We start from the raw sequence: 27,772 nt of genomic DNA on the forward strand, positions 1-27,772 counted from the left end.
GGCCCGTAAGCTACTGAGGCGAGAACTACGTGAGGGAAACATTGGATTGGGTCATTTCATAGTCGAGAAGGCATGGTGGAGGCTGCGTACCGCCACTTGAACATCAGACGTCGAGAGAGACGCGTGCGATACGCGAACGTTACCGCGAACTTCAACACGCGAACTTCAGAACTGTGTTACCCGAAATCATTGAAACAGATGTTGCCATATGTGTAGTGTGTTAATGACAGTAGAGCGTAAAAGTGCGTAAAAATACCGCTAAGTGTAACTATTTGTGCAAAATGTTCAATCTGAGGTAAGTGTTTACGCATTTTTTGTTTTCAAATTCAGCAGGATTTTGACTTTTGTTTTTCTAGGTTGGTTGTATTGTTTACAATTTATTTGACTAACGGTTCAGTTTAATTATAGTTGAGCGTGTAATAACTGTGCGCTACGCTTTTTCAGATTACGTCTTAGTTACCGGTTCAGTTCAAACTTTTTATGATATCCATTTATATAATATTCATAAGATATGAATTGGGTATACACTCGTATATCTAAGATCTAAGAATATTAAGATATTCAAAGGATATTTAATTTACATAATAAGTACCTCATTGTGTTTTATGAATGTGTACGTTTGGAAAGTGTGAAAAGTTCTTTATCTGTAGGTATAATATGCATAGTTTATTTTGAGAATACGTTTAAGGTCAAATTAAATGTAAAGGGACTAAACGAATAAAAGCGACTAAGTTTCAAAAACTCTATAATAGTGTATTTGCGATTACACTGTACATACCATATCCTTAGGATTTTATTTATTTTGCCATTTGATACTTATAATATAGGATACACGTATCTTTCCGAGCTATCTAGATGTGGGCTCTCAAGTGAGAAATATGACCTAGAAATATATTATTTAGATAAAGATAATTAAATATATACCTGAAAATGTAATCTTTAATGATTAGATGTTTTGAGTATGATATATAATACATGATATATCCTGTATTTTTTATATTTTGGAATATTAAAAGGTCATGGACCATATTTCATAGTTCATGTACAATTATTTATCATGCCACATTTATTTTTGTGTAAAAGCTGAAGTATAAAGCTCCCGTGATCTGGTTTGAAGGATGCGCTTAGAAATGTACTGACGTTCCAGCTTAGTACTCAGCGATGGCTTTAAAAGTTAAAAGCATATTGGAACTTTACCACTTAACATCTTTAGTAGTGTAGCATTAGGTACTTTTTGTGTATGTGAAGAGATTCGATTTTATTATGTTAGAAACTCATTTTAATATTTTGCTTTAGGGGCGGCGTTCATGGTTGCTATGAACCCTATCCTACACAAATTCGGCTTTCAAAGTTTTCCTAACTATATGTTTTATATATATCTTTTAATTATGCATATCCTCGTAAATATACCTAACTTAAATGATACTTAAAAAACATTATTCGAATAAACTATTTTAATGAATAACATAATAATAATAATATGGCTAACAGGCACTAACAACATTGGAATTCTCATAAAATTACCTACATACGTCGGTTCAGAATAAGTAGGTTCATAGACAGCGTCTACAGGAATCGATTCGTAGCCTGCAGTCGATTCTACACCATGAAAATTATGATTGTACTAGTTCTGTGACCCCGCTACGCATGATTGGAAAACTACGTCTCTTACTTACTAGGGATGGCGATTCCACTGGGCAAAAATCGATTTAGAAATCGATTCGGATCGAAGTCTGAAAAATCGATCAAGTACCCAGTACTAGAAGATTGATTTCTTACAGATGGATTTTCTGTATATTTTATTACATCTGATGGAATATATCGCTGAAAAGTAATCTTCTGTGCCGCCTAAAATTGGGTCGACGAATACCAAATATCAACATGAAAAAGAAGCAAGTTTTTAAGTTTAATGAGAGAAACAATCGAATGTCAATTTTCTGGTATTCAAGATTCGTTTATTCTTTAGCATACATACAGATTAGTACAAAAAGTCGAATCTTCGATTAACGCAATTTATTGTTTAGCATAGATAATAAAGACTAGTACAAAAAGTCGATTCTTCGATTAATCGATGCCAAATCGACTTGCCTATTTTCCACAACACTAAAATATAATTTGGATACCACATAAAACTCGCCAGTTAACTTAAACGCGTAATGGACTACACGCTTAGTTAAATTTTAAACCTCGATTGTTAATGGACTATTTATAAGAAAGAGATAAATATCCTATCACAAAATGAGTGAATGTATTTTTAACTGTTAAATTTCACACAGGTTAGCCTACTTCATTTTTATGTATTTGGTAAAAAAAAAAACGAAACTACTTATTGAATAATTAAAAAGATACAGAACGGAATAGACAGAATTGATAAAGTAGTTTTAACTATAGGCCCAATTTTATTACAATTTAATTGCCATTCAAATAAGTGGCAATATATTTCTAACAGACACGTTTCAAGAGATTTTAGCATGGTATTTGCCCTTTTGCATTTAGTTTGACATATTAAGAATCATACTTACTGTTGAAAACAAATGCTTTTATTTCAATTATAATCATCTTTTAATGTGTTTCGACTCCGGCGGCACCACCGCCACACCTATGTCTGCCTCATAACCTCATTTCAGCCTCATAACCTTTTAAACCAGAAGGGTATGATAAGGGAGACATACTTTTCCGAGGCGTTCCAGCTTAGTCCTCAGGGGTAGCGCACCTGTGGCCGACTCCAGGTAGGAATATCTAATCCTATATTACAGATGTCTATGGGCGTCAGTAACAACTTACCATCTCGTCTGCTACTCCTGTGTTATAAAAAGAAACATTATAATAACATTTATATTCAACTTCCGATGATTTATTTATAATATAGTATTTTAGAGCAGTCATGACTCATAACCGACGCTGTAATTGCTATTCGCGTCTGCGTAGCGTACAAACTCTGCGTAACTTGAACATGTAGGCACTCATTGAAAATTAAGGCAATGGTTGAGATATAGCGTTTTGGAGATAAGTGCAGCGTTATTTTGTAAGAACTTAAAACTTCGAAGATAAATCAGATATATCTTTAAACATTTTAACATTGTAAACTTTTGTAAATTTTTGTACGGTGGTAGAATCCTTAATGGTTCGAGGTGGTAGAACCCTTAATGGTTCGACTATCTAATCCTATCTGGGGTTGATTACAGATGTCCATGGGCGGCAGTAGTCACTTACCATCAGGTGGACTGCATGCTCGTCCGCTACTCTTATATTATATAAAAAAAAATCTCGTACTAAGTAAACATAATAATGCAACTAGTTTGAAGTAATTGCGGAATAAGGTGTTAAGTAACTTCAATAAATTTGATTGGACATTCCATATTTATATTAATGCCACAAGTTATTCTGTGTTAAAATGTCATAATATAGCGTGAATGTAATTTATATGAATTGAGATAATTGCGTTTTTCATGTAATTAATTTTATTTTTACTGCTTTCTGCAAGGTTTCTTTCATTAACTTATAGGTACCTAATATAATTAAAAGGCCAAAATAATTTTATTGACATAGTTCTTTTTAACTCACCCATTAAAAGTTAAATAAAAGTAATGCGCTTCTTTACATATCACTACTATTATACTTTTGAATTTAAGTATTTTGTTTAAGACCCAATTTTCTTCTTAACACAACATTATACCCGCTATATTAAAGCCAGAGCTTTATCCCCACAGAGAAGTGTAAAACGCCGCATTGTCACACGACGCGTGCCGTGTCGCGGTAACGGTGCGTTCCGCCCGCCGCCCACGCCACAGCTTGTGTTCAGCGATTTCACCCTTAAAGGTGATCGAGCGGAATGCAATTGACGTGCCTTTCAAACTGTCTTGGAATTCCAGACCTAAGCCAGGCTTAGAATTCTTTTCTTGGATGCTCTCTATCTATGTTTTTTGAAGAATTCTTTAGTATTAATATGTCTTATTGGAGCTTACTTCATTTTAACTGGAACACAATATAATAATCTATTATGTAGGTTCTATATGTAATAAAAATATTACGATTTTGACAAGCATTATTTTATCGTGCGATAGACCATTATAGCGTTTGAGTGCAAGCTTTCCTGATGTTAAACGAGTGCCTAGGATGAAGCTCGCTTGCCTAGAAAACGCCTATTCACTCTCAATAAAAAAAAAACATATTGTATAATGATAAAGGCTATCTTTAGAAAAATATTTTAAGCACAGTTTTATAAAATGTATTAACAAAACAGAAATGAATCAGCGGTAAGTACCTTATAAAACGGAAGCAACAACATTAACATTTTTAATCCAAAACAAGAGGTTATCAAATAATTTCCGCGTGTCATTTTACTCATTAAATATTGCATAAAGTTGTTATAATTACAATAATGCTCCAGTGGCCTAGTACCGGTGTGAGGAAGCGGTAATGAGGTCGCATCAGATGTAGGAAACCGCACGAGGCCAGACCTCAGTTCCGAATTATCACAACACTTGTATTGTAAATTGTTCGGAGCCACACAAATTAATTATTTGTTAAAATGTTATTTTATCTGTAAAAAAATCGCTTTCTATAATATGTTGTGTTTATTACTCTACTCAGCGAACACCGTGCATAATGTATTGTTATAATTCTCTTTGAAATAAATAGTAAACCAATTTCCATTGCCTAATTTTATCATTATTGTATAAGAAAAATAGGAGCTTTTTAAGTAACAGACAAAGTAAGGCTATAGATCATTATTGGCTGCGGTGGGTTCAAGTCTAGTCCGAATTTACAAAAGAAGTACAATTCTAATTGTAATTTTGTAAAATTGACAGTTCTTATAAAATAATCTAAATTAACATTGTCAGCTTGCAAAAGATGCACACATAAATGAGAACAAAATACTTTAACGAGGATCAAATATATTTTACGTCAAATATTCATAATTCAACATTAATAACACCATTGTTCGTAAAATCGTATGAATATTAACTTTGGCACAGATATTTTAACAAAACCAAATTAAACAATCATTCATACCTTTTATCTTGACGAAACGTAGATTTGCAAAAAAGTGTACCGTTTTAGTTTATTGTCTCCTTAGACCTCAGTTCTTTTAACGGTAGAGCCACGTCGATGTTTTTGTTATTGCGAATAGATTATAGTATGTCGATCTTTTCGTGCATTTAAAACGTGCTTTTACTTTACAATAATGGGAAATGCAAAGGTCTTTAAAGTTTGAATAATACAAAGCTTAGCTTTTATAACGTAATCGTAGACAGAACAAAAGACATAAACGAGCGCGCTACACCGGGCGACCGCTTACCGTAGACGATGTCACCGTTACAGATTTTTTTAATTTGGGTGTATTTAGTGTATGTACTATTTTATGACCGAATAATAATACTACGACAAAAACTATTTATTTATAGAACATAAATTAGTAATAAAAGTAACTCTAAGTTTTAAATTCATAAGTTAGCATAAGTTTTCTTATACGTGAGTGTGTTGTTATTTCTTAAGACAATAAAGATGATTTAAACCGAGACGAAATGAATATCAGATTCCTGTTACAGTACAATTTAAATTACGCGAATAATGTCCAAAGGTTCGCCTAAGACTATGGGTTCGTACACAAAACTGCGATGCGACGTCGCATCGCAAACATCTGCGAGCTCCCTCGACGCATCGCAAGAACTTGCGAATTGATTCGCATCGCACAGTGGTTGTTGTTGTTGGTCACCCTGAGACACGCTACGCCGCACGATATCGCATCGCAGCAATTCGCATCGCAATTTTCTGCGTTGCGAATTCGCATCGCGTCGCATCGCAGTTTTGTGTTCGAGCCCTATATTCGTTACGTAGAGTTTTCATTATCAAAAGACATATAATACAGACAACTATACAGAAGCACGTACCCGCTAGTATTTATAAACTTATTTTATATTAGTAATTATTAGAAAAACATTAACCCAAAATTATACCCTATGTTACTCCCACAATTTAGAATCCAATGACACCTCGTACGTTGAATTCCATCAAGTCGCTTGGGCTGTAGGCATGCCAAAGAATGAGACACATGGAATGAATTGTTTTTAAACGTAAAAATCAAAAGTAGGCAATGCCATCACGCAACGACCAACGGTTGTCGGGCAAGCCGTAAACAAATGACCGGTGGGTTTCAAATTGAAAATTACGCCATGTCCCTCCGATGCACGAATAACGGATTGATTCTTTCGGATCTCGATCACGAAGCCCAATAACGATTATAACTGAGCTAACTACTGAGTGGGAACGTTCAGTTGCGATAAATTGCGCTCCCAATCACGATTTTGTCATTGGTCAAAGTTCACTGGCTGAATAACTAATCTATCTCTTTACTCATTGAGTCAAATTTACATTATGATTAAGCTTATGCTCATTTACCTTTCCAAAAACAGGTAGGCACTATTTGTGTGTATGAGTCCGGAAATCTCCAGGAAATAAGATTGACTTACAAAAACCACAAAATTGCATTTCTGTCTAAGACTTGTGAATACAGGAATGGTCTGATATTAACCCTAATAATTAACTGACACATCAAAGCTGAAATAATTTTGTAATATCATCATCATCAACAACCCGTTACTGTCCCACTGCTGGGCACAGGTCTCCTCTCATAATAAGAAGGATTAGGCCATAGTCCAACGCGCTGGCCAAGTGCGTATTGGTACACTTCACATACCTTTGAGAACTTTTTTTTTATAAAGCTCTCAGGTATGTTTCCTCACGATGTTTTCCTTCATCGTTTAGCAAGTCATATTTAATTTGTAATACGCACATAACTGAAAAATCACTAGGCTACCACTGCGTTTTTTTTTAATATAGACCCATGAAATACACAGTAATTGCACAGTAAGTATCTTAAGTGACTTTATTTTCATTTCACAATTTTTTAAAGACAGGCCAACATAATAAATAAAAAAAAAACACACGCGACTTTATCTATAAATTATGTAGGTAGGTATAATAAACATCGTGTAAAACATACAAGCTTATAATGTTAAATTAAAATAATAGGCAATTTAATTTAATATATTTATATTGATTTAGCATTAAGCATATCTAATTGTTGTTGGTTTCCCAGTAATAATGATTTGTCGGTTTTCTCATCTCGATTGTGAAATACTTTGAATGAAGGACGAAGGCTACGCTTCGACGCCGATGACTAAGTTCACTGACTTAGGCCTGGGAAATTATGATAAATGAATGTAATTGCTTCATGAAGCTCGGATTCATTGAGCAGTGAATTATGAACGGTTCAGAATATTTTTTTCTGTAGTTATCAGTCACAGTAATATGTAAACAAATATTTGAGTAGGTACAGGTGAGAGAAAATTCTAAAGGGTACTTTTAATCCAATGTAAAAAAGATTGTAAAGTTTTGTAGACATCTAATCATGTGGATGATTTTACTGTCAATTCCTATGTGTTTTATTATTTGCCCTCCTAGTGTAACAAACTGTATGGTCAATATAAAAAATAACTTTCAAACATTTTCAATGTTTTTTACTGGCGTCCGTTGTTCCATTTAGGATATTAGTTAAAACTGATTGTAGTGTTAATTTGAACATCGATATTATCTTTTTTTTTGTGTGCTTCAGTTTTCTGTGCCTAGTAGATAAGAAGTATTATAGTAGGTAATATAATTAATATAATAAACCCAACATAATAATAATAACTCATTTGCAAAATAAGTACTTTTTGCTATAGGTACACAAACAATACAATTGTTCAGCATTACAAAGTTTAAAATTGAACAATAAAAAAAACAAAGAAATGGCGAAATTATTGCCTATGCAATCAGACGAAGCAAAGGTCCTTGCCTTCGGGACAAAAATAACTGGAGTAGGTTCTTTAGTTTTTACTGACTCCATTATGGTAGAACAATGTATTCAAAATTGAATTACAATGTTTAGAGCGGCTACCGCACGTGATTTAACAATTCCAAGATATCATCCATGTTATTTAGTAATTGGCATCGATATTGATTCTCGAAGTAATTCCACGCCCTGTCATTACCCTGCCGTGTCTTTTGACCCGTCATTACTTACAGAAGCCTCAGTATTATGATAAAACAATAAGTCGCACTGATGCGATAAGATTATCCATCTTATTGTATCACGATCAGGGGGTTACTACCATTTCTTATAACATTATTATTTTAATCATACATTGATATTTCGTACCACCTAGTTGAAGTAAGATTGTTTTTTATAATATAACGATAAGCAGTTTTGTATTATGTCGGTCGAAATTATGCATTCTTTGATTTTGCATGAAATTTAACTTTTTAAGCAAAGTATGACAATTTCAGTTGGTTTTATACAATGGTTAAGCGTAAAATGAATAAGGGTTTAAGTTTGTTGAAATGTGTATGACGGAACAGAATAAAAACCGTGGTACCAAAGAGATAACGCTAGTTTCGATGTCTCGTTTCCTCTTGGATAAGAAATAGACAAATTACTCATTCTTTTACCTCACTCGGCAGGAATAAAACAAAATTGTTTTAAGGAGGTCGTGGTACAAAAAAATATGTTGATGCAATATTGAAATCAAATTTTATTTATTTATTTATTTATTGTAACACTAACAGAAAGTTAAGCTACAAAAGGGCAAAACATAATGCCTGATGGCATTTTCTACCAGTCAACCCTTGGTGAATGCAGAAAGTTTGCGCAAATTTTCCTGAACCTGATCTTTTTAAAAGATGGTGGTAGGCCCCCAGGGCTGTAGATGTTTCGTTTAGTTCCATTTGCATGGTTGGTTCTTTTTTAGTGATGATGAGGTTATTAAGGACCTTTGCCTTATAAAATATCACGACTTTTATTACGAGTATCACTCACTGGAATTGTATTTGCCTTTATATTGATATTTATTTTTGCTAATTTATCATCGTAAGTCGACCGTAACTGATCTATAAAATTAGCAACGAAGAGCGCGGTCGAGAGTGGATGGGTGACCGTTAGTAACTTCATGCGCTCTTTCGTGCTTCTGAGAGCACATTAATCCCTCATTGTCGCAGTTTTAATAATGTACTTATATTTTAAGTAAATATTTTAGTGCAAGTCGACTAGATCTACCTTCTACTTAAATGCCTTAATAAAATAATTGAATGTTTGGTTTCAGATTAACTGTGATATGCTGCCTGTTATTTGCAAGAGTAAGTTTTTTTGCTATTTTAGCACAGACCCTAGAATAAAGGGCGTCTCGACGTAAAGTACATTAGAATTAGTCCAGTAGGTTTTGCGTGCCTTGCCTTAAGATAGATGGAGTATAGACAAAAAGATAAAAGAAAAAAAAAATATTAAAATCGGTCCACTAACGGCGGAGTAATTCGTGTACATACATAAAAAAAAAAAGATAGCGGCCGAATTGATAACCACCTCCTTTTTGAAGTCGGTTAATTAAATATTATTACGAGTATATTTTATAACAAAGAGAAGCAGAATAAACAGCGTTGTATAAAATAAATACGGTGCGTGGCACGGTCGTATTGCGTGCATTCAAACAATGTGTAAAAAGACATGTACATTCTTATGCACACTATGCACGGAACTCTCATTCCTTCTAAGTGATAGAACAGTTCACATGATTAATTGCTCTATATTCGCATAGCCGTTTAATAATTACTGTGATTAAGTACTTATAATGCATTCAATTTTAATTCAAACGTTTTTACTGTAGACAATTATTCCCGCACAATGTGATTTATTTTACATAATATATTACTTTACTTTTGTATGTAATAAGTAGTAAATACCTGTAGCCTCTGCCGCCTACGGGCATGTATACCTTACTAGTTTAAAGTACATAAATTCTACTGGAAATTGGTCTAAGAATTCAATTAGTTACTGAATTAGAATAAAGTTCTAAACGATTGTAAAAAGTATTAGCTACAAATAGTGTATGTTACAGTAAAACATAAATACAATTTTGTAGCAGTGTTGGTATATTATTACGAGTATTAGCTACTTACTCGAACTACTTAGTATGAATCGTAAAATCTATGATTGGATTCGATAAATCAGATAATAAATAAGATTCAGCAACGAAATTTATAATTTCGGAAAAAAAGAAAATTTATGTTTTGTAAACATATACATATACATACATGTATTGTAAACATATACATTAGGTAGTTATTTATTAAATACATGTGTGGTATACAGTGTTATAAAACTATTTTGTATGTCAACAGAAACTTCAAGCCGCGTCGCACACGCACGACATTTCTGGAGAGTCATCGGAATCATCATCAGAATTGTCGTTGCTCTCATCGGGCGAGGGTAACGAAGGCTCTGGAGATGATCCACCTGGTCCCACGTCATCAGGTGCTAAGGTAGAGTACTTTGTTTATCTATTAATAAATATTTAGGTTAGGTATTAGGTAGGTACTATACGGGTCATTATTAAACGACAAATTTTCGTATACGTCATCGTCAAGTCATTAGTGTCCGCCTGCAGGACATTTATGTCATTGTTAAACCAAGTGAACATTAATTACTAATACGCACATAATTAAGAGTGATCATTGAGAGATAGAGTTTCAACTCGCGTTCCGATCCGGTAGTAGCTTAAGAAAATATTGTAACTGACAATTTGTAAGTGCCGCCGTTGGCCTATACAAAATAAATATATTTCATTTCATTTCATTTCATTTCATTTCATTTCATTTCATTTCATTTCATTTCATTTCATTTCATTTCATTTCATTTCATTTCATTTCATTTCATTTCATTTCATTTCATTTCATTTCATTTCATTTCATTTCATTTCATTTCATTTCATTTCATTTCATTTCATTTCATTTCATTTCATTTCATTTCATTTCATTTCATTTCATTTCATTTCATTTCATTTCATTTCATTTCATTTCATTTCATTTCATTTCATTTCATTTCATTTCATTTCATTTCATTTCATTTCATTTCATTTCATTTCATTTCATTTCATTTCATTTCATTTCATTTCATTTCATTTCATTTCATTTCATTTCAACTTGTGGCTGTAACTACTTTTTACATTGTGCTATATATTTATGTCAGAGTTTACTGCCAATATAATATAGTATCTATGTTTTCATAAAGATAGTAGGTACATAACGTAATGTATAATTCAATATTTTTTTATTTTTTCAGAATGAAACAAGAGAAGCTCTTAAATCAGATGGCAGTGAACAGGATCCGGTGAGTGAATAATTATACCGAATAGTTCACTAATTATCGACTTTTAGGTATCCTATAGATAAATAAGACGTCTAGGGTTTTGGATGGTATAATTAATTGTCATTGAAGAACTGGTTTGTAGGTTCTATAGGTAGTACGATTTGATGTTTACATGACAAAAATGGAGGCGCACACCAGACTAGTCAGCATAGAATAAATGCATTTATTTATATCTAGCATAAATTTGGATAAAAAAATAGAAATAATTTTTTGCCGGAAAAGAGCATTGTGTAACGACATAATTTTCGACACACTTGTTTTATTAGCCACGAAATTGGGTAATATGTTACAATAAACAATTAATTTCAACTAGCATTTTACGATGATATGATCATTGCATAAACCGACAAAGCTGCTTATATGTAAGTAGCTCATGCATGGCGTGTCCATAACATGATATTTCGCTTTCAATATGCATACATAATTCGACCTTGGGTGAAGAGGCTTGCATAGTTAAGTAGATATAACTAGAAGAACAATAAAGATATAACGTACAGGAAAGGTGGTGAAACTAGCGTGGTTCGACTGGACGTACTACCGTCATACCTATTTCTAACGAGAAGCAGTTGCATTTCAGTAGAAGCAATGGCAGGTGATTATAAGCCAACTATCTTAATCCTCAATGGTGGCAATACGTCTGTGATCGGTAGAACATTTCTTCTATATGGAGTTGGTGACAGATGTCTACGGGCGGTAGCCACGTAACATCGAATGGACTGCTTGCTTTTTAACCACTTCTTATTAAAAATCCTTAGGTCAGCATTAACGTAAAATATAACACTAGATGTACTTTAATAACAATATTTAGCCTAAATAAACAAGTAGATGCTACGTTAAAATATATATATATATATATATATATATATATATATATATATATATATATATATATATATATATATATATATATATATAATATAGGTGTAGAAGACGAGCATACAGTCCACCTGATGGTAAGTGGCTCCTGCCGCCCATGGACATCTGTAATCAACCTCAGATAGGATTAGATATTCCTGCCTGAGGTCGGCCATAGATGCGTCGCTATCCCTGAGGACTAAGCTGGAACGCCTCGGAAAAGTCTGTCTCCCTTACCACACCCTTCAAACCGGAACACAGCAGCGCCTAACACTGCTGTTATTAGGTAGAAATAGGTGTGGCGGTGGTGCCGCCGGAGTCAAACCACAAAGGTTTCTACCACCTTCAAAATCGTCAAAAAGTCGTCAAAATCTCTATAATTTCCAATTATCTTAAATTATAGTATAAGAAAGCGATTTCTTTTTTAGATGTTGTTCTTTCAACAATGTTATAATTGCAAACAAGCTATAACATGAGGAATGTATATATTAAATTAAATTAATTACATCTGTTTGACAGCGAAACTTATTTTTTTATCAAGGTTTAAAAGCAGAGTTTAGCTTGAAGCGGTGAAGTTACGTATTTAAAAACTTTTTTGGAGGCTTTGGAGGCAGTTCGACGGAATCATAAGAACTTGCGTTAATTTTTTCTCGCCTAGAAAATCACAATAGCTTCATTATGTTAGACGGCACGGTGCAAAATAAGGTAAAAATTACCTAAGTGCTCGAAATGGGGACGTAAAAGAAGTGATTTATTAGTAAAATAAGTGTCAGTAAGTAAGTGCTCTCATTACAACGGCCTTAACTCTCACTTTTTGACTAAAAAATATGGAATCGTAAGATGTGGTTTGCACTCAAACGCTCAGCGGTTTTGTGGCTTAGGATTGAAAAGCTATTCTTACCTGATCTGCTAATCGCGACTGCACAATTACAGGGAATTGGGTGAAAGGTTTACAGTGTAAAAGGTGGCAATTTACTTCCATTTGTTCAACGACACGGTGAAGATAAAAAGTTTATACGGCTGTACTCAGCTACTTTTAACTAGTGACTACAATTTGTCACAGTTCGCATCCGAACTTTATAAATGGAAGCTCGGTTTGGACACTAAAGTTTTAAGGTCACTTTTTGTCCCACTTTAAGATTGATGGATGGGCAATCTTTGTGATATATTTCAAAAAAGTAAAATTTAATCAAGTCGACAGTTTTTCTTAAGCCCTTTATAAAATGAACATTAATAGCTGCGATGGATAACTAGCTAATAAAAAGTTTGGTATTGAGGTGTCACCAAAATTACCTGTTAGTCTAGTTCTTTGTTTTGTTTACTTTTTCATGCATCAAGGCAAGAAAACTACGTCGGCCGTTACACATTGATTGCTCAACTCGGTCTGGCAGTTGTAGCGTCTCAATGAGAGGCCACCGGTAGTCCAGTTTGTGCAATATTAGATATACAATAACACTGGCCCACGTTGCGAAGGGCCTTTCCAATCTGTTTGGTTATATCGACGTTTTAACGACAATGCTACAATACTGAAGACATCCTATTATAATTATACGTATGTACGTATACCCATCCCTATTATTAAATGATAATAAGTATGTGTATATCGCTTAAACAATGCGTGTGGACGGCATACTTGCAGTAAATTGCGTTAATCGAGCTTTCCAGCGTTCTTGATTATTAGATTAGCATTATTGAACAGTGCAGTGCGTCTGTGGGAAATGGATTCTGTTACTATGTAGGCTTAACGTAGCAGAATGTGTCAAGATATCAATCTCTGACCCAGCGTCGCCGGCCTGTGATGAACTAGCTGTTCTTCGCCTCACATTGCACGTTAACCATGAACGATGGTCGCATTGTACTGCTTTACATTTAATACTTATCTTCCCATAAAATTGAAATTTATACGAAATATATTATTAAGACGCCTGACACAATGAATTTACGGTAAGAATGCGCTTACCGGGCCAGTGAGTCGGAATGAAAATACAAGATCATATCGAACACGTTACAGGCATGCTGCCTACGTGCTAACGTAACTTACAACTTAATTTAGAAGTTGCTTGTACTCATCGCCCGTAAAGAGTGCAAAAATATTTGCTTGTCTTTTTTACATTTTTTTTTTACAAAAACCCTTCGTAGGTATGATTATGACATTTATGCAGCAGTTGTAAGTACATATTGCTGTATTCTGCGTTGAAATGGCGACTAACGCAGAGACTATTGTAGAAGATTCTTTAACTCAGTTCTCCAGTTAAAATTTAATCCTTTTGGGGTTGATTATAAATAAGTATAATGTTACTCTAACCATCACATTCCAGCATCTTCTTTCTTTCAGTGCTAAAAGTTTCTTTTAGCTAATTTAAAGAGAAAATTGTGCGTTGGCATTACATTTATCATGCGGTCTGGTATTTTAAAATGATCTACCCGATTTGGATTGGCATGGACTTATTTATTTAATTCACATCTGCGGTCGCATTGAGCGTTGTGTGTTTTATTTTCATATCGGAATCAATTTGTCGGAGTGGTGTGGCGACAGTGCTATACCGATCTAGTCCACTGCCCCAATTTTATAATGCGTGCAGGCCAGCGGCCGTGCGAACCGCCCCGACATACTTACTTTACGACGTTTTTGTGCAAAACTTTCAAGGGTCGTGACTGTGAAATGGTGCATTAACAATAATTCGTTAGTTTGTTTTGATTTTTTTTCGATAATGGATGTAATCTGCGAGCTTTGATGACCCAATAGGGAAATTCTATTTAGTTTAATGCATTCGGTTTACGGTAACGCTTTCGCATAATGATACAGTTTGATCAGGCTGAAAGTAATGTGAATGGGATAGTAAACTCCGTTTAGTGGAATGGTCACGACTTGTGAGTACGCTGATGTGATTGCACTTGAACTAATTCACCACTCGAATTATTCATAATCAATATGATGTTAATGATTTTCAATTACCTAGTTTGAACTCTTAACACTTAACAGTTTACGTGTCTAAGTAGGCACTTATAGATAGTTATCACAATTTTATGATTTGTTTTCAATTTGATGATATAAAAGCTATACACTCAGACCCAAAATAGGCATCTAAATTCATTATTCAGATATCTGTCAGGCCGGGGATCGAACCCGAAACCCTTTGTGCGTCAGACCGATATGGTGACCGCTCCGTCACGCGGGTCGTAAATGAAGGTGTACTCGTGGCTCTAAGAATTGAAAAATACATCTAATCATACATGTAGGTACTTATGTATTATATTACATTGTCCTCGCGTGTTTTGGGAGGCAGTCGCGCTGCCGGAAGGACGTTGTTAGTAGTTAGTAACCGAACACTATCTCAGGGCTATCGTGATTCCGCCGGCGTTACTGTGTGCAGTTAATCTACACGTTCAAATAAATGTTAACCGTAACATTTATTGTTCTTAGTTTTATAAATAAGTGTTATTTCTTGTGAGTATTGGTTTAATCAAACATAATGTCTTGCATAAAATCAGTTTAGTTGATATAAGTAATAATTAAAAGTATCTTAAAATACAGACCTACCTAAAATTGGCTTCTTTGTGTAAATAACTAAATGCAATAGCAACTATTAATTACTACTATAATATAAAAACAAAAACCTCACAGCTTAAAAGTATATGGTTACTCCCGCAATTTAGACGAATCCAACAACACCTCATAAATTAAAATTGTAGCCATTAAGGTTCTTAAGAATGAGATTACATTACAGACATACATAATTACGCTCAAAAAACATTACCTTCCACAGTTGCATCACAAAATAATGTTAAATATAAATTACATAAGCGTTCGTGATACCCATTCTTTCTGAGTATGATTTTCATTTAATTAACATTAATAATTACCGTGCTTTTTGTACAGGTGGTGTTCCTCTCAGAGAAGAATAGCTACATCCCTGTGAGTATAAAGCCGCGATCCCCCGTTGGGGAGGCGGGGTGGCGCGAACCACCGGCCTGGGAGAGGGAGTACAGGAAGCACCGGACAAATGGGAGTAGAGTCCAATGTAAGTTCCTTTATTTTTTTTTAATATAGAAATATCAGCATGCAGTACACCAGATGGTTGACTACTATCACCTATGGACTGGTATCAAACCCAGATAAGATTAGACATCAGACCCAGGACCCAATTAAAGCTGTAGGTGTTATTTATAAATCACCTGATATATGTTTTCTTTTTGGTATAGGAGTAGCAGACGGACATGTAGTCCTCCTGAAGGTAACTGGTTACTGCCGCCTATGGACATCTGTAATCAAGCCCAGATAAGATTACATTCCTAATTGAGGTTGGACACAGATGCGTTGCTTCCCTTGAGGATTAAGTTGGAACGTCTCCAAGTCTCCTGTATCACACCCTTTGAAACGGAACACAGCAGCCCTTAACACTGTTAATAGGCAGTATGTTATTTATACATCACCTGGTTTTGTAATTGAAATCAGATATCGCGAGGTTCGGAACTACGGAGCCTACATTTCCTGTAATTTCATTTTACAAGCATCTAAATATTATTTATTATAAAATAAAACAATAAATGGTAATGTTTTACAGAGGATATTTCATGCGATAAAAATAAATTGACATGTACCTACTAGATATCAGTATTCATTCGAAATGGGGTCAATCCTCAGAGTAAACATTATCGGGGTTAATCAACAATGCTTTGTAATCTATAAATGCGAAGAATACAATTATGCTTTTTTTATATATTCATATATTAATAGGTGTAAAATCAGTCAAAAGTTATTTTACTTTGTGCTTTAACTCATCTCCTTAATAAGCTTCTTTGTTTGACAGATATCGAAGCGGAATGTCAAGATGACTTCATGAAAATACGGGTTGGCTTCAACGGCTCGTTTGCAGGCTTGGTTTACTCTGCAGGTAAGTTTTAATTTTCAACTTAAATTTATAAAAAGCTTGACGGTAATGTGACTTTTTATTATTATTTTTTTAAAAGTTCCTAAGTTACTATTAAAATAACTAAAATGAATATGTATACTTATTTTCAAAAACTATTTCAAAGACTTTCAAAAAGTATTCTATATGAATTAATTTTGAATAAATGAGATTTAAATTTGAATAATTAAAGTGATCTGAAGTCTTGAAAATTTTAATAAGTGTATCACGACTTTTTGTTACCTATTGTTGTTCATTGTTGTTCGAGCTGGAACAACAGTGTTTATAAACTTTTTAGAACAATAACGTAATAGAGCGTTTAGATCCAATTAAATATTTTTTACCGCTCTCTAACTAGATAAGCGCCATTTACAAGTAGTTGTTGTTGCAGTTATTCCCATGGTGTGATCTTAGATTGTAAGATGATCTTCTTTACAGTGTTTTCATTCAACACTTTCTTCTAGTATAGAAATACTTAAATACGCAGAAGTATGTTAATTTTTTATATGTTATCTTGTTGTTTGCGTTTACTTATTTTATTTACGAGTTTAATTTTTTTATTTACGAGTAGAAAGTATTTTGACTTTGTTTTGTCTTTGTTTTTCAGATTATTAATGATAGATTTAGATTTCTCTTCTGGGTCTGGGTGTTTGTGTACTTGTATTTGTATGTGTCCATGACCGCTACGACACGGAGAATCATGATGTGTTGCTTAAGAGCAGAAACCTTATTTTCAGCGTTATTTTATTTGCGTCCGATGTAGTGCTACTATTACTCCAAAAAGTCATAGCCTAAAACAGTGAATTAATTTGCAGCAATGTCTTTTGTTACAAAAACAATAATTTAAAATGTATTAGGACATACATCGCAAATGTCCGTAACCAAGAGCCGTAAATGGCGTTTGTAGTGGTTATTTGCGAGTGACACTCTATGAACCTTGCATAATGTGTGAAAATATTTAAATCGGTACGTCGGAATAGGTATGTTGATTCGCAAAAAGTTCACGCTCGACTCATGTGTTCTCCATTATAATACCTGAGAATTCAGTTTGTACAGTGTTGATCACATGCAAGCAGTTAGGGCTAACACACATACGATACGATACGATGTCCCACGATGCGACGTCGTATCGTATCACCACCAATTCTACCTAATACCACTACTAATACAATACAATAATAGTAGTAGTAGGTATACCACTAGTTGTTATAATGTAGGTGGTAGAGCCCTCTGTGGTTGTACCTCGAAAGTCTCACCACCACCCCTATTTCTGCCTTATTACAACAATGTTAAGGCGCTGATATTTTCTAATTCAAAGAGTGTGATAAGGGAGACATATTTATCTGAAGCGTTCCAACTTAGTCTTCCAGAGGTAGATTTAGGAATCTTATCTTATCTACGCTTGATTACAAATGTCCATGCAATCAGTTTTAAAATATAAAACGTAGGATTGCGTTACAAATTTTTGTCTTGAAAATTCTCCCTTGCCCTTCATAGATTTTCTTGAACTGTCTTGATGTAACATTGCAGCTACACGACGTCGTAACGCTTCACGATGCGATGCCGTATCGTGTGAATGTGTTAGCACTTACGTCTGTTTTAAATACAATATAAGCAACAAATCATAATTTGCATCAGTTCTCGTACACTGAATGTGTAGACACGCAATTTTCTTAACAATTGACAGAGATAACAGCCCATACATTGTGTAGTCATTCGTGAGACAAACAATTAATATAAAAATCCGTTAACTGTACAAACGGGTTGCTGTATAAATACTCGGTTATTAATAAACGTTACAGTAATTAAATAAAGCCTTGATGGGTAGTATTCATTGCTTTACCGAATTCGGCAACCTTGTTACCTAGAAACGATGATTTTAGACAAATAAATGTTAACATTTCACTTTTTGGGTACGAAAGAATGGTTCGGAAAGAGCGTAGAAAATAATGGGTGCTCAAATAACACATTACAATTCACGATATGACTCGTCTTGTTAAAAGCTTTTAGAAGAAAAAGATTACTTTTTCAAATAGTTCGAGGTAGGTCAATTCTAATGAGGTTGCGACTTTTTCTGAAAGGTAACATTAAGTTCTATAGTACATACATTTTCAATTGCATGATATGATTATGGACTTTGGTAATAGCATGGTAATAAACGTAGATTAAAAAGATTGTAGATGTGGTAGAACGAGTATTCGACCGGGTAGATTCCACTGCCACACCTACTTTTAGAGTGAAGTAGTTCTTACGTTTTGATGACTTTGATATCCTTTAAGGCCGACTGTAGACAATCGACGTTGACAGATGTTTCGTGTTTTTGGTTTTGGTAAATATGTGCTTTTCTTCAGTACCAAAATACCGTTTAATCGGCAGTAACTCTATCCTGATCAGTAACTTAAGCGACAAGATATTAGCCTACTCAGCTCTTGCTTATGGAGGGTCACCCTAAAGTTAAAGTCGTTTAAGCTAAAAGCGGTCGTGAATATTCCGACTTACTTGCACTTTTGTGGGTACTTCCAACCGATAAACAATTCTATTCTTTTTGGCATAGTCCGGGGTAAAATACTCCTGTAACATTTATTGTGCCTACATACATATGCCTACCTATTAGATAACGTCTCATAGTAGCAACTATATAAATTGTTTATTCTCAGGCTACTCCTACGATCCAGATTGCATGTACATCAATGGCTCGGGTCGCGATTACTACGAGTTTTACATACAGCTCAACCGATGTGGAACCCTTGGCAGGAATAGTCAACATGACGACAGTCGGAAACATCCTACGGTAAGTGATTCATGTGGTTTGAGGACCATTAATATTAGAAAGATAATTATCTAAAAATATATTATAACTAAGGTGGTAGAGATAGAGTGATTTTATCAATGCTGTAGACATAGCGGAGAGTTTTGGGTACTCAAACCCGCTCGAAACACTAAAATTTTACTGAACCACAATTCATATCAAAAGAAAATATAGGCCACTGCTCTGATAGGGCCTATTTCTTCCTAATGACAGCAGCATTAAGAATTGGGTTCTGGTTTGAAGGGTGTGCTACGGAAGACACATATACGATGCATTTATTGTAATCATTGAGTAAGTATTTAGGGTAGGAACACATCTTAGCGAGGTTCATTATATAATGTCCATGGGTGACAGAACTGGTAGGCTCAATGCTTGTTTGCCTTTATCAGCTAGGTATATAAAAATAAATGAAGTGTAAATAATGTTCTAAACATTCTTACAAATTGGTGCGTAAAAGCACAATCATAAGTGGAGAGCTATTGAAAGGGTTCGAGGTTCCGTAAAATTAATTAGTCATTGTGACTCTTCATTTATTATGTCATGGATCAGTGGTAAACACAATCATTCCACGGCCCTTTTTAATCGTTCGCATCCGTATTGTACTCTGATTTACGCCAGTAACTCCGTTATTTTATTTAAATTAGGTACTACACTTAACTTCTTTAAGGTTTAAATAATGTTTATATAATGTTATTAAGGTTCAAAATGTTAACACTTATTATAATAAACGATTAATTTTATTAACACATATTATAAGGTATATATTTTAAAGTAATTATAGAAATAGCAAGGGGATAGGAAAATCGAAGTTACGTGGTACTTGCACATCTTAATTCTAGATTGAATAGGTTTTTGCATGAAGTTAATCCTGAATTCGTTTCAGACCTCTGAGATCTTAATTAAAAGTTATACTCCGCGCCTCGAAGCTCCGCGCCAACCGCTCTGAAGTTGTTGCGAGCAGGTATAGTCATATTGCGACGCGACAATGGCGTCGCGATTCATTTCTGTATTCAGAGCGGACTAGAAGTTTTACGCGGACTATACCTATAATGCAGGTTAAGGCAGAAAGAAAGATATTATTAATGTTTTTGTTCTCTCTATACTGTTTACAGAAAAATCTGATGTGGAACACAATCACAGTGCAGTACAACCCGTTGATCGAAGAAGAGCTGGACGAGCACTTCAAAGTTACGTGTGAATATGGTTACGACTTTTGGAAGACCGTAACATTTCCGTTTCTTGACGTAGAGTAAGTTATTTGAAAATTCTTCAAAATGTAGAATTTTTAACAAGATTCACTAAATATTATGCATTCGTTTTACTTTTTATATTTTAGTTTTTTATATTAAGTATTTTTATTAAGTATAATATGTAAGTCCCTATATACTTATCAATAAACAACTTAAGTTCTAGAAAATATTTTTTCAAGTTGTCAGTATAAAGTAAAGAAAGTAGGAAATAAAGTATCTACGCAGTGTTGGAATAGTAATGTGCAATGAATTGAATAATCAACAGTTTATTTTTTTATCAAAAATACAACAATCAGACGTTTAAATTAAGCATGACGTGAACAAACTTAAATATTGATTTCGAATCGATTTCAAGTTTTTCAGTTAAGTTCCTAATTCTTGTTCACGCTAGAGATCAGAGGTCACTGAAATAAAAAGCTTTATCGCAACTAATCGTGCGGAGAAAGTTTTATAGGTTTAAATAGGGACAAAAACTATTGAATATATCCGTGAAATATTAGGTGTTTTCACTTACGATTTAGTTCTTTCTTTATATTATTTTTCATACTTAGCTTTGTAATATTTTTTGCTTACATTGTCGTGATTTTATCGAAGAGCTTTTTGATCGGTAAACAATAGCTACCTATTTAATACAAGAGATGAATAAAGCAGTAAATTTTATATTTTTTAATGGGAGCGTGCACAGTTCATGGCAATTATTTAAAATAAAAAATGTAAAAAAATATTTATGTATTGTTGATTATATATGTACCTATTTGTTGCTTAAATTTTTTATGGTATGTGGCTTACATTGAGATATTTGTATTGTATTGAGTTGGACTTCAATGTAAAAATAGAGGATACAGAATTTGATGAATAATGGTTAAAATAGTATGTTAATTTAATAAGGTTTAAGAAAAATCATGCAGAAAACAATTATTACTAATAGAATATTTTTATTAATGTTTGAAATTATGTGTCCGCAATTCCCCCACTCTCCCCTAAGTATAAAATTATGATTTTTTAGAGTGGCAACAGGCAATCCAGTGGTGTTTACACTACAGCCGCCGGAGTGCTACATGGAGATCCGGTCCGGGTACGGCGCGACCGGAGCCCGGGTCTCCGGTCCGGTGCGCGTCGGGGATCCGCTCACTTTACTCATTTATATGAGAAGCTCTTATGGTGAGTAGGAAGAATAGTATAAGTGTTTTTGGATTACGTAGATGAATCAAGGATAACGGAGATATTTATTATTAGCTGTGTTACATTATATTAATACCTATGTTGAATAAGAGTTAAAAATAAGCAAAGTTTTCTTATAGGTTTGATTGTTAAAGACCGACTTGTATACCTCGATAATATTTGTAAAATAACTATACGACTATGAAAAAAATTATGCTAGGTCAAAAAAAATTACGTAGCATATATTTTGTTTACATATCACGTATGTTGGTTTGGGTCGCCTTAATGTCAGTGTGCATTAAAAATAAGATAATTTTGTTACTACATATTTTGTGTCTGTAGGTTTCATAGTACGTAACCGTACAATAACTGTAGTGTGTAGTGAAAAGTGACATTAGAACCAATCGTAACTTCCACTTAAAGATAACGTATGAATCAATGGAATACCGTAACATCCGTAACAGCAAGGGCGGGAAATTTAACGATTTGCCCGTTCAATCGCGTGCTATGAATCAATATTCAGGAATCTAAGTTCATTGATCTTACTTGGTGATCGAATTCTTCGCTTAAAACAGTTGCAGTTGATGTCAATGACTCAGTTAAAGTGGGTCAGTAACTTGTTTAGAAAATGAAGGATGTGCTTTCAATTACGAATTCCATTAGTAGCAGATTTCAGTAGATAGCATAGAGCTGCTGTTCTTCTTTAAAGGGTTGATAGATGTGTGGGCGCGCCGGTAGGTAGATCTACAATGGTATTTCGATTCAACTAATTTAACCAATATTTATAAAAATTATAGTTAAAATAATTAAATGAATAAGCGTTAATGCCACCACAGTAACAATAACACCCAAGCAAAATACCAAACAGTTCAGAGCACCACCGTGCCGTGCCCACTATTGGACAACTTCTGATCTGTTGACAGTTGCGCGCCCCTTTTTATAGCATGATACAGGTAGCCAATTGTTAATACGGAGCGGTAGTTCGAAATTAATATCATGTGATTTTAAAAAGGGAATATTTATATATAAAATAAAGCATTCTCCCACAGATATACCTACAGTATCTTCATTCATATTATTACGCATACCTACATAAGGTAGGCAAATGTTACTTACATGAGAACTTCTAACTTAGTCAGCTATCTTATTAAAACCTACTTAGACAGTACCGCATTTGGAATTAACTTGTAGTAGTTTGTACTATTTCTTTACTAATCTACATATATTTGGCTAGCGTAGTAGACTAATCTAATCCCTCTCATTTTGGTAGGAGACCCACTAATCTATGGAGACCCATGTCCAGTAGTGGGACAATAATGGGTTAGTGATGTTGAATATACATCATATTGCAATAACGTTAACATCAGGCGGACGTTCGTTTGCTATTTTTCTCAAATAAAAATTAATTTCAGATGGCTTCGACATAGTTGTGAATGATTGCTTCGCGCATAACGGTGCGGCGAAGCGGATACAGCTCATTGATGAATACGGGTAAATATTTAACGATTATTACTTATTTTCGGCGCAGCTAACAAAGGAAATTTTTAGTATTCACAAACAATTGAGGTCACAAGTTTTGAAATTGTCATCGAGAGAGGGGTAGAAGGAAGGAATATGAGTGCTATTTCAGATAGGGACATGCTTATTTCTGATACAATTGAACCCTTAGAGATAGCTACGTGCGGCTTAGTACGTTCTTTTACATATTAACAACGATTTTTAATGTTATCAAAATCGTGGGTGGAGAAAGTGACTACGAGATAGAGAACCGAGAAAAGGGACGTTGTCTATGATTACATTATAATTATAACACAAGTGTTGTTGGCTGATCATAGATTTATTAGAAGTAGCAGGCACTACAATGATAAGTGTAGCTATTTGGATAATTATCTTTGTATATTGTACCGATATAATTATGCTCTTGAAGTTAACAGAAGAATCATTGTGTATGGTAAATGCAGCTTAGTCCTCAGGGGTGGGAGCACATCTGGCCGACCTCAAGTAGGAATCTAATCTTATCTGGTGTTGATTACAGATACCCAAAGTCGACAGTAGCCACTTACTATCAGGTGGACTGTATTTCCGGCTATTCTCTAAAGATTAATAGATAAATTCTGCTACCTTACAAAATTTTGCCGTTTCGCTTGACTTATGCTCCAAGAAATGTGTTACCGAGTCGAGTTCAAGTAAGACGTTTCACTGATTGCAGCTGTCCAGTGGACGACAAATTGATTTCACGGTTCCGTGGCTCGTGGTCGGAGTCCGGCGTGTTCGAGACGCAGGTGTACGCGTACATGAAGACCTTCAGGTTCACTGGTTCCCCGGCGCTCTACATCGAGTGTGATGTGAGGATGTGTCATGGTCGCTGTCCTGTGAGTGCCATTTTAATTCATATTGTAGGTACTTGTAGAATACGGTGTCTAGTGTTTAAAAATACGTGTCGTATTTTTATGACTAAATTAGTTGAAAGAAAAAGAACTACACGGTTAAAAAATACTGAACTGAATTAAGGAAACGAGAGAGTCACTTCATCGAGTTAAAAGGCCGGTTTGCAGGTTAAAGCTTAAAAGTAAAGTTGTAATTTTACAACTTACATACACAAAAAATAAAAATAAAAATTGGACATGAGCTGAGAATAGGGTAGTAGGTAATTTGTAGGTATATAAGAAACAGACAGTTCTTTTTTATTTTATGTTTTACCGGGTGATAGAAATAAATGTTGTTAAGCCTCAAACATAAATGTGTACCTACATAGATACTTATTAATATCTTAGTCGCAGTGTCCTTACTCCTTGTAACTCAGGTTTTGTAAATTATCGGTTATGATTTTTTTTTAAATAATCAATTTAGCATATTATTTACAGTCGCAACCATGCCACTGGCGTAACATGAAGAGTGTGAAGAAGCGTTCAGTGGAGGTGGAAGCTGCGAGCGTGGCGCCGCGCCTCTCAGAGAACATCTCGCTCTTCCAGTCCTTGAGGGTGCTGCAGGAAGGCGAGGATGATGCTGAACTTGCAGCGAACACAGGTAAGAAATAAAATAATAATCTACATTCTGGGTACATAACACCATAAACTAAAGAGTAGCAGACCTAATGGTAAGTGGTTACTGCCGCCTATGGACATCTGCCCCAGATAAGATTGCGATTCCTACATGAGGTCGGCCACAGATACGCCACTCCCCCTGAGCCTCGGAAAAGTATGTCTCCCTTACCACACCCTTCAAACCAGAACTCAGCAGCGCTTAACACTGCTGTTAATAGGCAGAAATAGGTGAGGCGGTGGTGCCACCGGAGTCAAACTATAGATCGTTCTACCAACATTAATAAACTATAATTAGTATACCTGTCTTCAGCTCTACTCCATGCTCGTTAATAAAGTTTTAGATTGGTCCCGCAGTTTTCCACTATTTCCTTCATCCGTACGTTAAATTATGTTGAAAAATGGACGTTATGATTCGATTAAACAATATTTTTTTTATAATTATCTTTCCAGGCTGGAATGAATATGATTGTGGAATAAAAGTTAGCTGTCAAATAGTTAATTTTCGTCAAACCTGTGCGAAAGAAATATCCTCACCAATATCGTCCGTTTTGGTACTTTAAGAAAACGAAATATTACGTGGTTACAAAGTAGACTCATTTAATAAGATTATTAGAGTCGAATACTACAAAAGTGATTATAAATATACAGAATCTATGGTTTATTTAATTTCAGGTGCAGCTGAAGGCCAAACCTGTATGAAGACGTCAGCGTTATCAGCAATGGTGGTGTCATGTGGTATCCTCATAGCGGCGTTGTTGGGCGCCGTGTTAGTCGCCGCGCGCGGTTGGCGACGAGAAACCAGGACCCCTATCCACGCTTACGTACCCCATAAAGGACGGATTAAGTAAAACTGGTTGTTGTGTACGGACAAGTTGAAGTGAAAGACGTTATGTGAAGTTTTGGTGGCCTTTAAAGTTATTTCTATCGGAAATAACGATGGGAGGTAGTTTAAAATATGTTTTACTTTAATGAGTGCTATTAAAGCTACAAATAATTGACACAAAGTATACGAAGTGGGGCTAACGATGTATGTCTGAAATTAGATCGAAATAGTAAATACTTAACTCAAATAGGTATATTTAGTATGGTACGGAACCCTAAGAATGTTAGCCCGATTTATACTTCACTAATTTATTATCTCCTCCAATAGTGCCAATTTGATCAGACTTACCTGAAAAATAGAGCTCAAATGAATAATACTTTGGTAATATTTTCAATGGCAAGAAATTAATAATTAAATTAATTATTATAAATAGTTTTAAGTATGGTGACAAATTGTGAGGATTTGTATTTTTAATGAAAATATATCTCCTCCTCTTTGCCCAGTAGTTTTAAGGAGTCACCTCTCGTTATTGTGATACGAAGATAGTTTAGATAATGTTTGAGATATTGACAAATCTGTTTTTCTAAATAATAGGTACATAACATCCATCGTTTATTAATTTGCAGGCAACTCCAAATATAATAGGTTTAATCATATTACAAATGAATTACTACCCTTATGGAATTAATATATTCAATATATTGGCGCCCTATGATGATTGATAAAGCTTAATTGCTATGTTTTGGTACAAAAAATGATCTAAAAAAATGGTTTATTTATGGCATGGCATTCGTTCGAATGGCGTTGATTTCAGGATATTAAATATCTGTTGATATCCGTTGCATGTCTGCATTACCTTTCCATTCAGAACACGGTAGCGCATTGCTCTCTATGATAGATTTATATTGTGTCGTTGCCGGTACAATTACAATAGACTTCATACAGTTCTATCACCGTTAATGCCTACGATATTTTCGTGTCCCACTGCCCTCATCGCATTGAGAGGTATGGAGTCTCCGCCATACTTCACCAGTTTGCTACGGTACGGATTGCTGGAGATCACAATCAGTTAACCACATAACTATGAGGCTGGTGCATGTTTTGTCATATTGCACTGAGTATGATTTAGCATAATAATTTATACCGTGTGATTTTTGTATACAAACATTTTTGTCTATGAGAAGTAGTGATAAGAATAAAAATATTTTGATTATTTAATACTTGTTTTAAATACTTTGAGTATGCATCATTATTGTAATTGCATGCTATATTGCATCTCTTTCCTGTCACGCGGGATTATGTCAGTGAGTGTGACACTCGAATACTATCGTTTCATCGAATCTTTTCCTGTCATGTAAGTTGTACACACGCGGGCCTCGAAATGACTACAAAGTTCAATTCATGCGTATATGTAGCATGTATTCATGCATAGCATGCGAGACATGCACGTGACAATAAAAACATAACCCCGCGTGACAATAAAACGATCCTTATACCAATTAATATCAATTATTTAAGCTATTATAGTATTATTTATTCAATTATTTATGCACAATTAGCATTTTTATATGATAATGATATTAGCATTTTTTGTACATATTAGTGTAAGGCTTTGTTAGTAGTTTAGTTCCTTCCGATTTTCATACTTTTAATAAATACTGAACAATAAGGTTTGTTT

At 34.5% G+C, this 27,772-nt stretch overlaps 1 protein-coding gene across 1 annotated transcript; it reads left to right on the forward strand.

The window, feature by feature from the left end:
* Window positions 1–26,816, forward strand: LOC140743792 (uncharacterized). Its single transcript, XM_073075382.1, has 13 exons — window positions 1–295; window positions 9,144–9,177; window positions 10,216–10,356; window positions 11,156–11,203; window positions 15,978–16,119; window positions 16,909–16,992; window positions 19,665–19,798; window positions 20,929–21,065; window positions 22,073–22,227; window positions 23,640–23,718; window positions 24,437–24,599; window positions 25,092–25,254; window positions 25,944–26,816. The coding sequence occupies exons 1-13, from the start codon at window positions 282–284 to the stop codon at window positions 26,117–26,119; spliced, it is 1,470 nt and encodes a 489-aa protein (XP_072931483.1). The 5' UTR covers window positions 1–281; the 3' UTR covers window positions 26,120–26,816.
* Window positions 26,817–27,772: the final 956 nt, after the last annotated feature.

The sequence above is a fragment of the Epargyreus clarus genome, unplaced genomic scaffold (genome assembly GCF_041222505.1).
Source record: "Epargyreus clarus isolate Ecla_fem2 unplaced genomic scaffold, WU_Ecla_fem_2.2 ptg000001l, whole genome shotgun sequence".
NCBI classification, from domain to species: domain Eukaryota; kingdom Metazoa; phylum Arthropoda; class Insecta; order Lepidoptera; family Hesperiidae; genus Epargyreus; species Epargyreus clarus.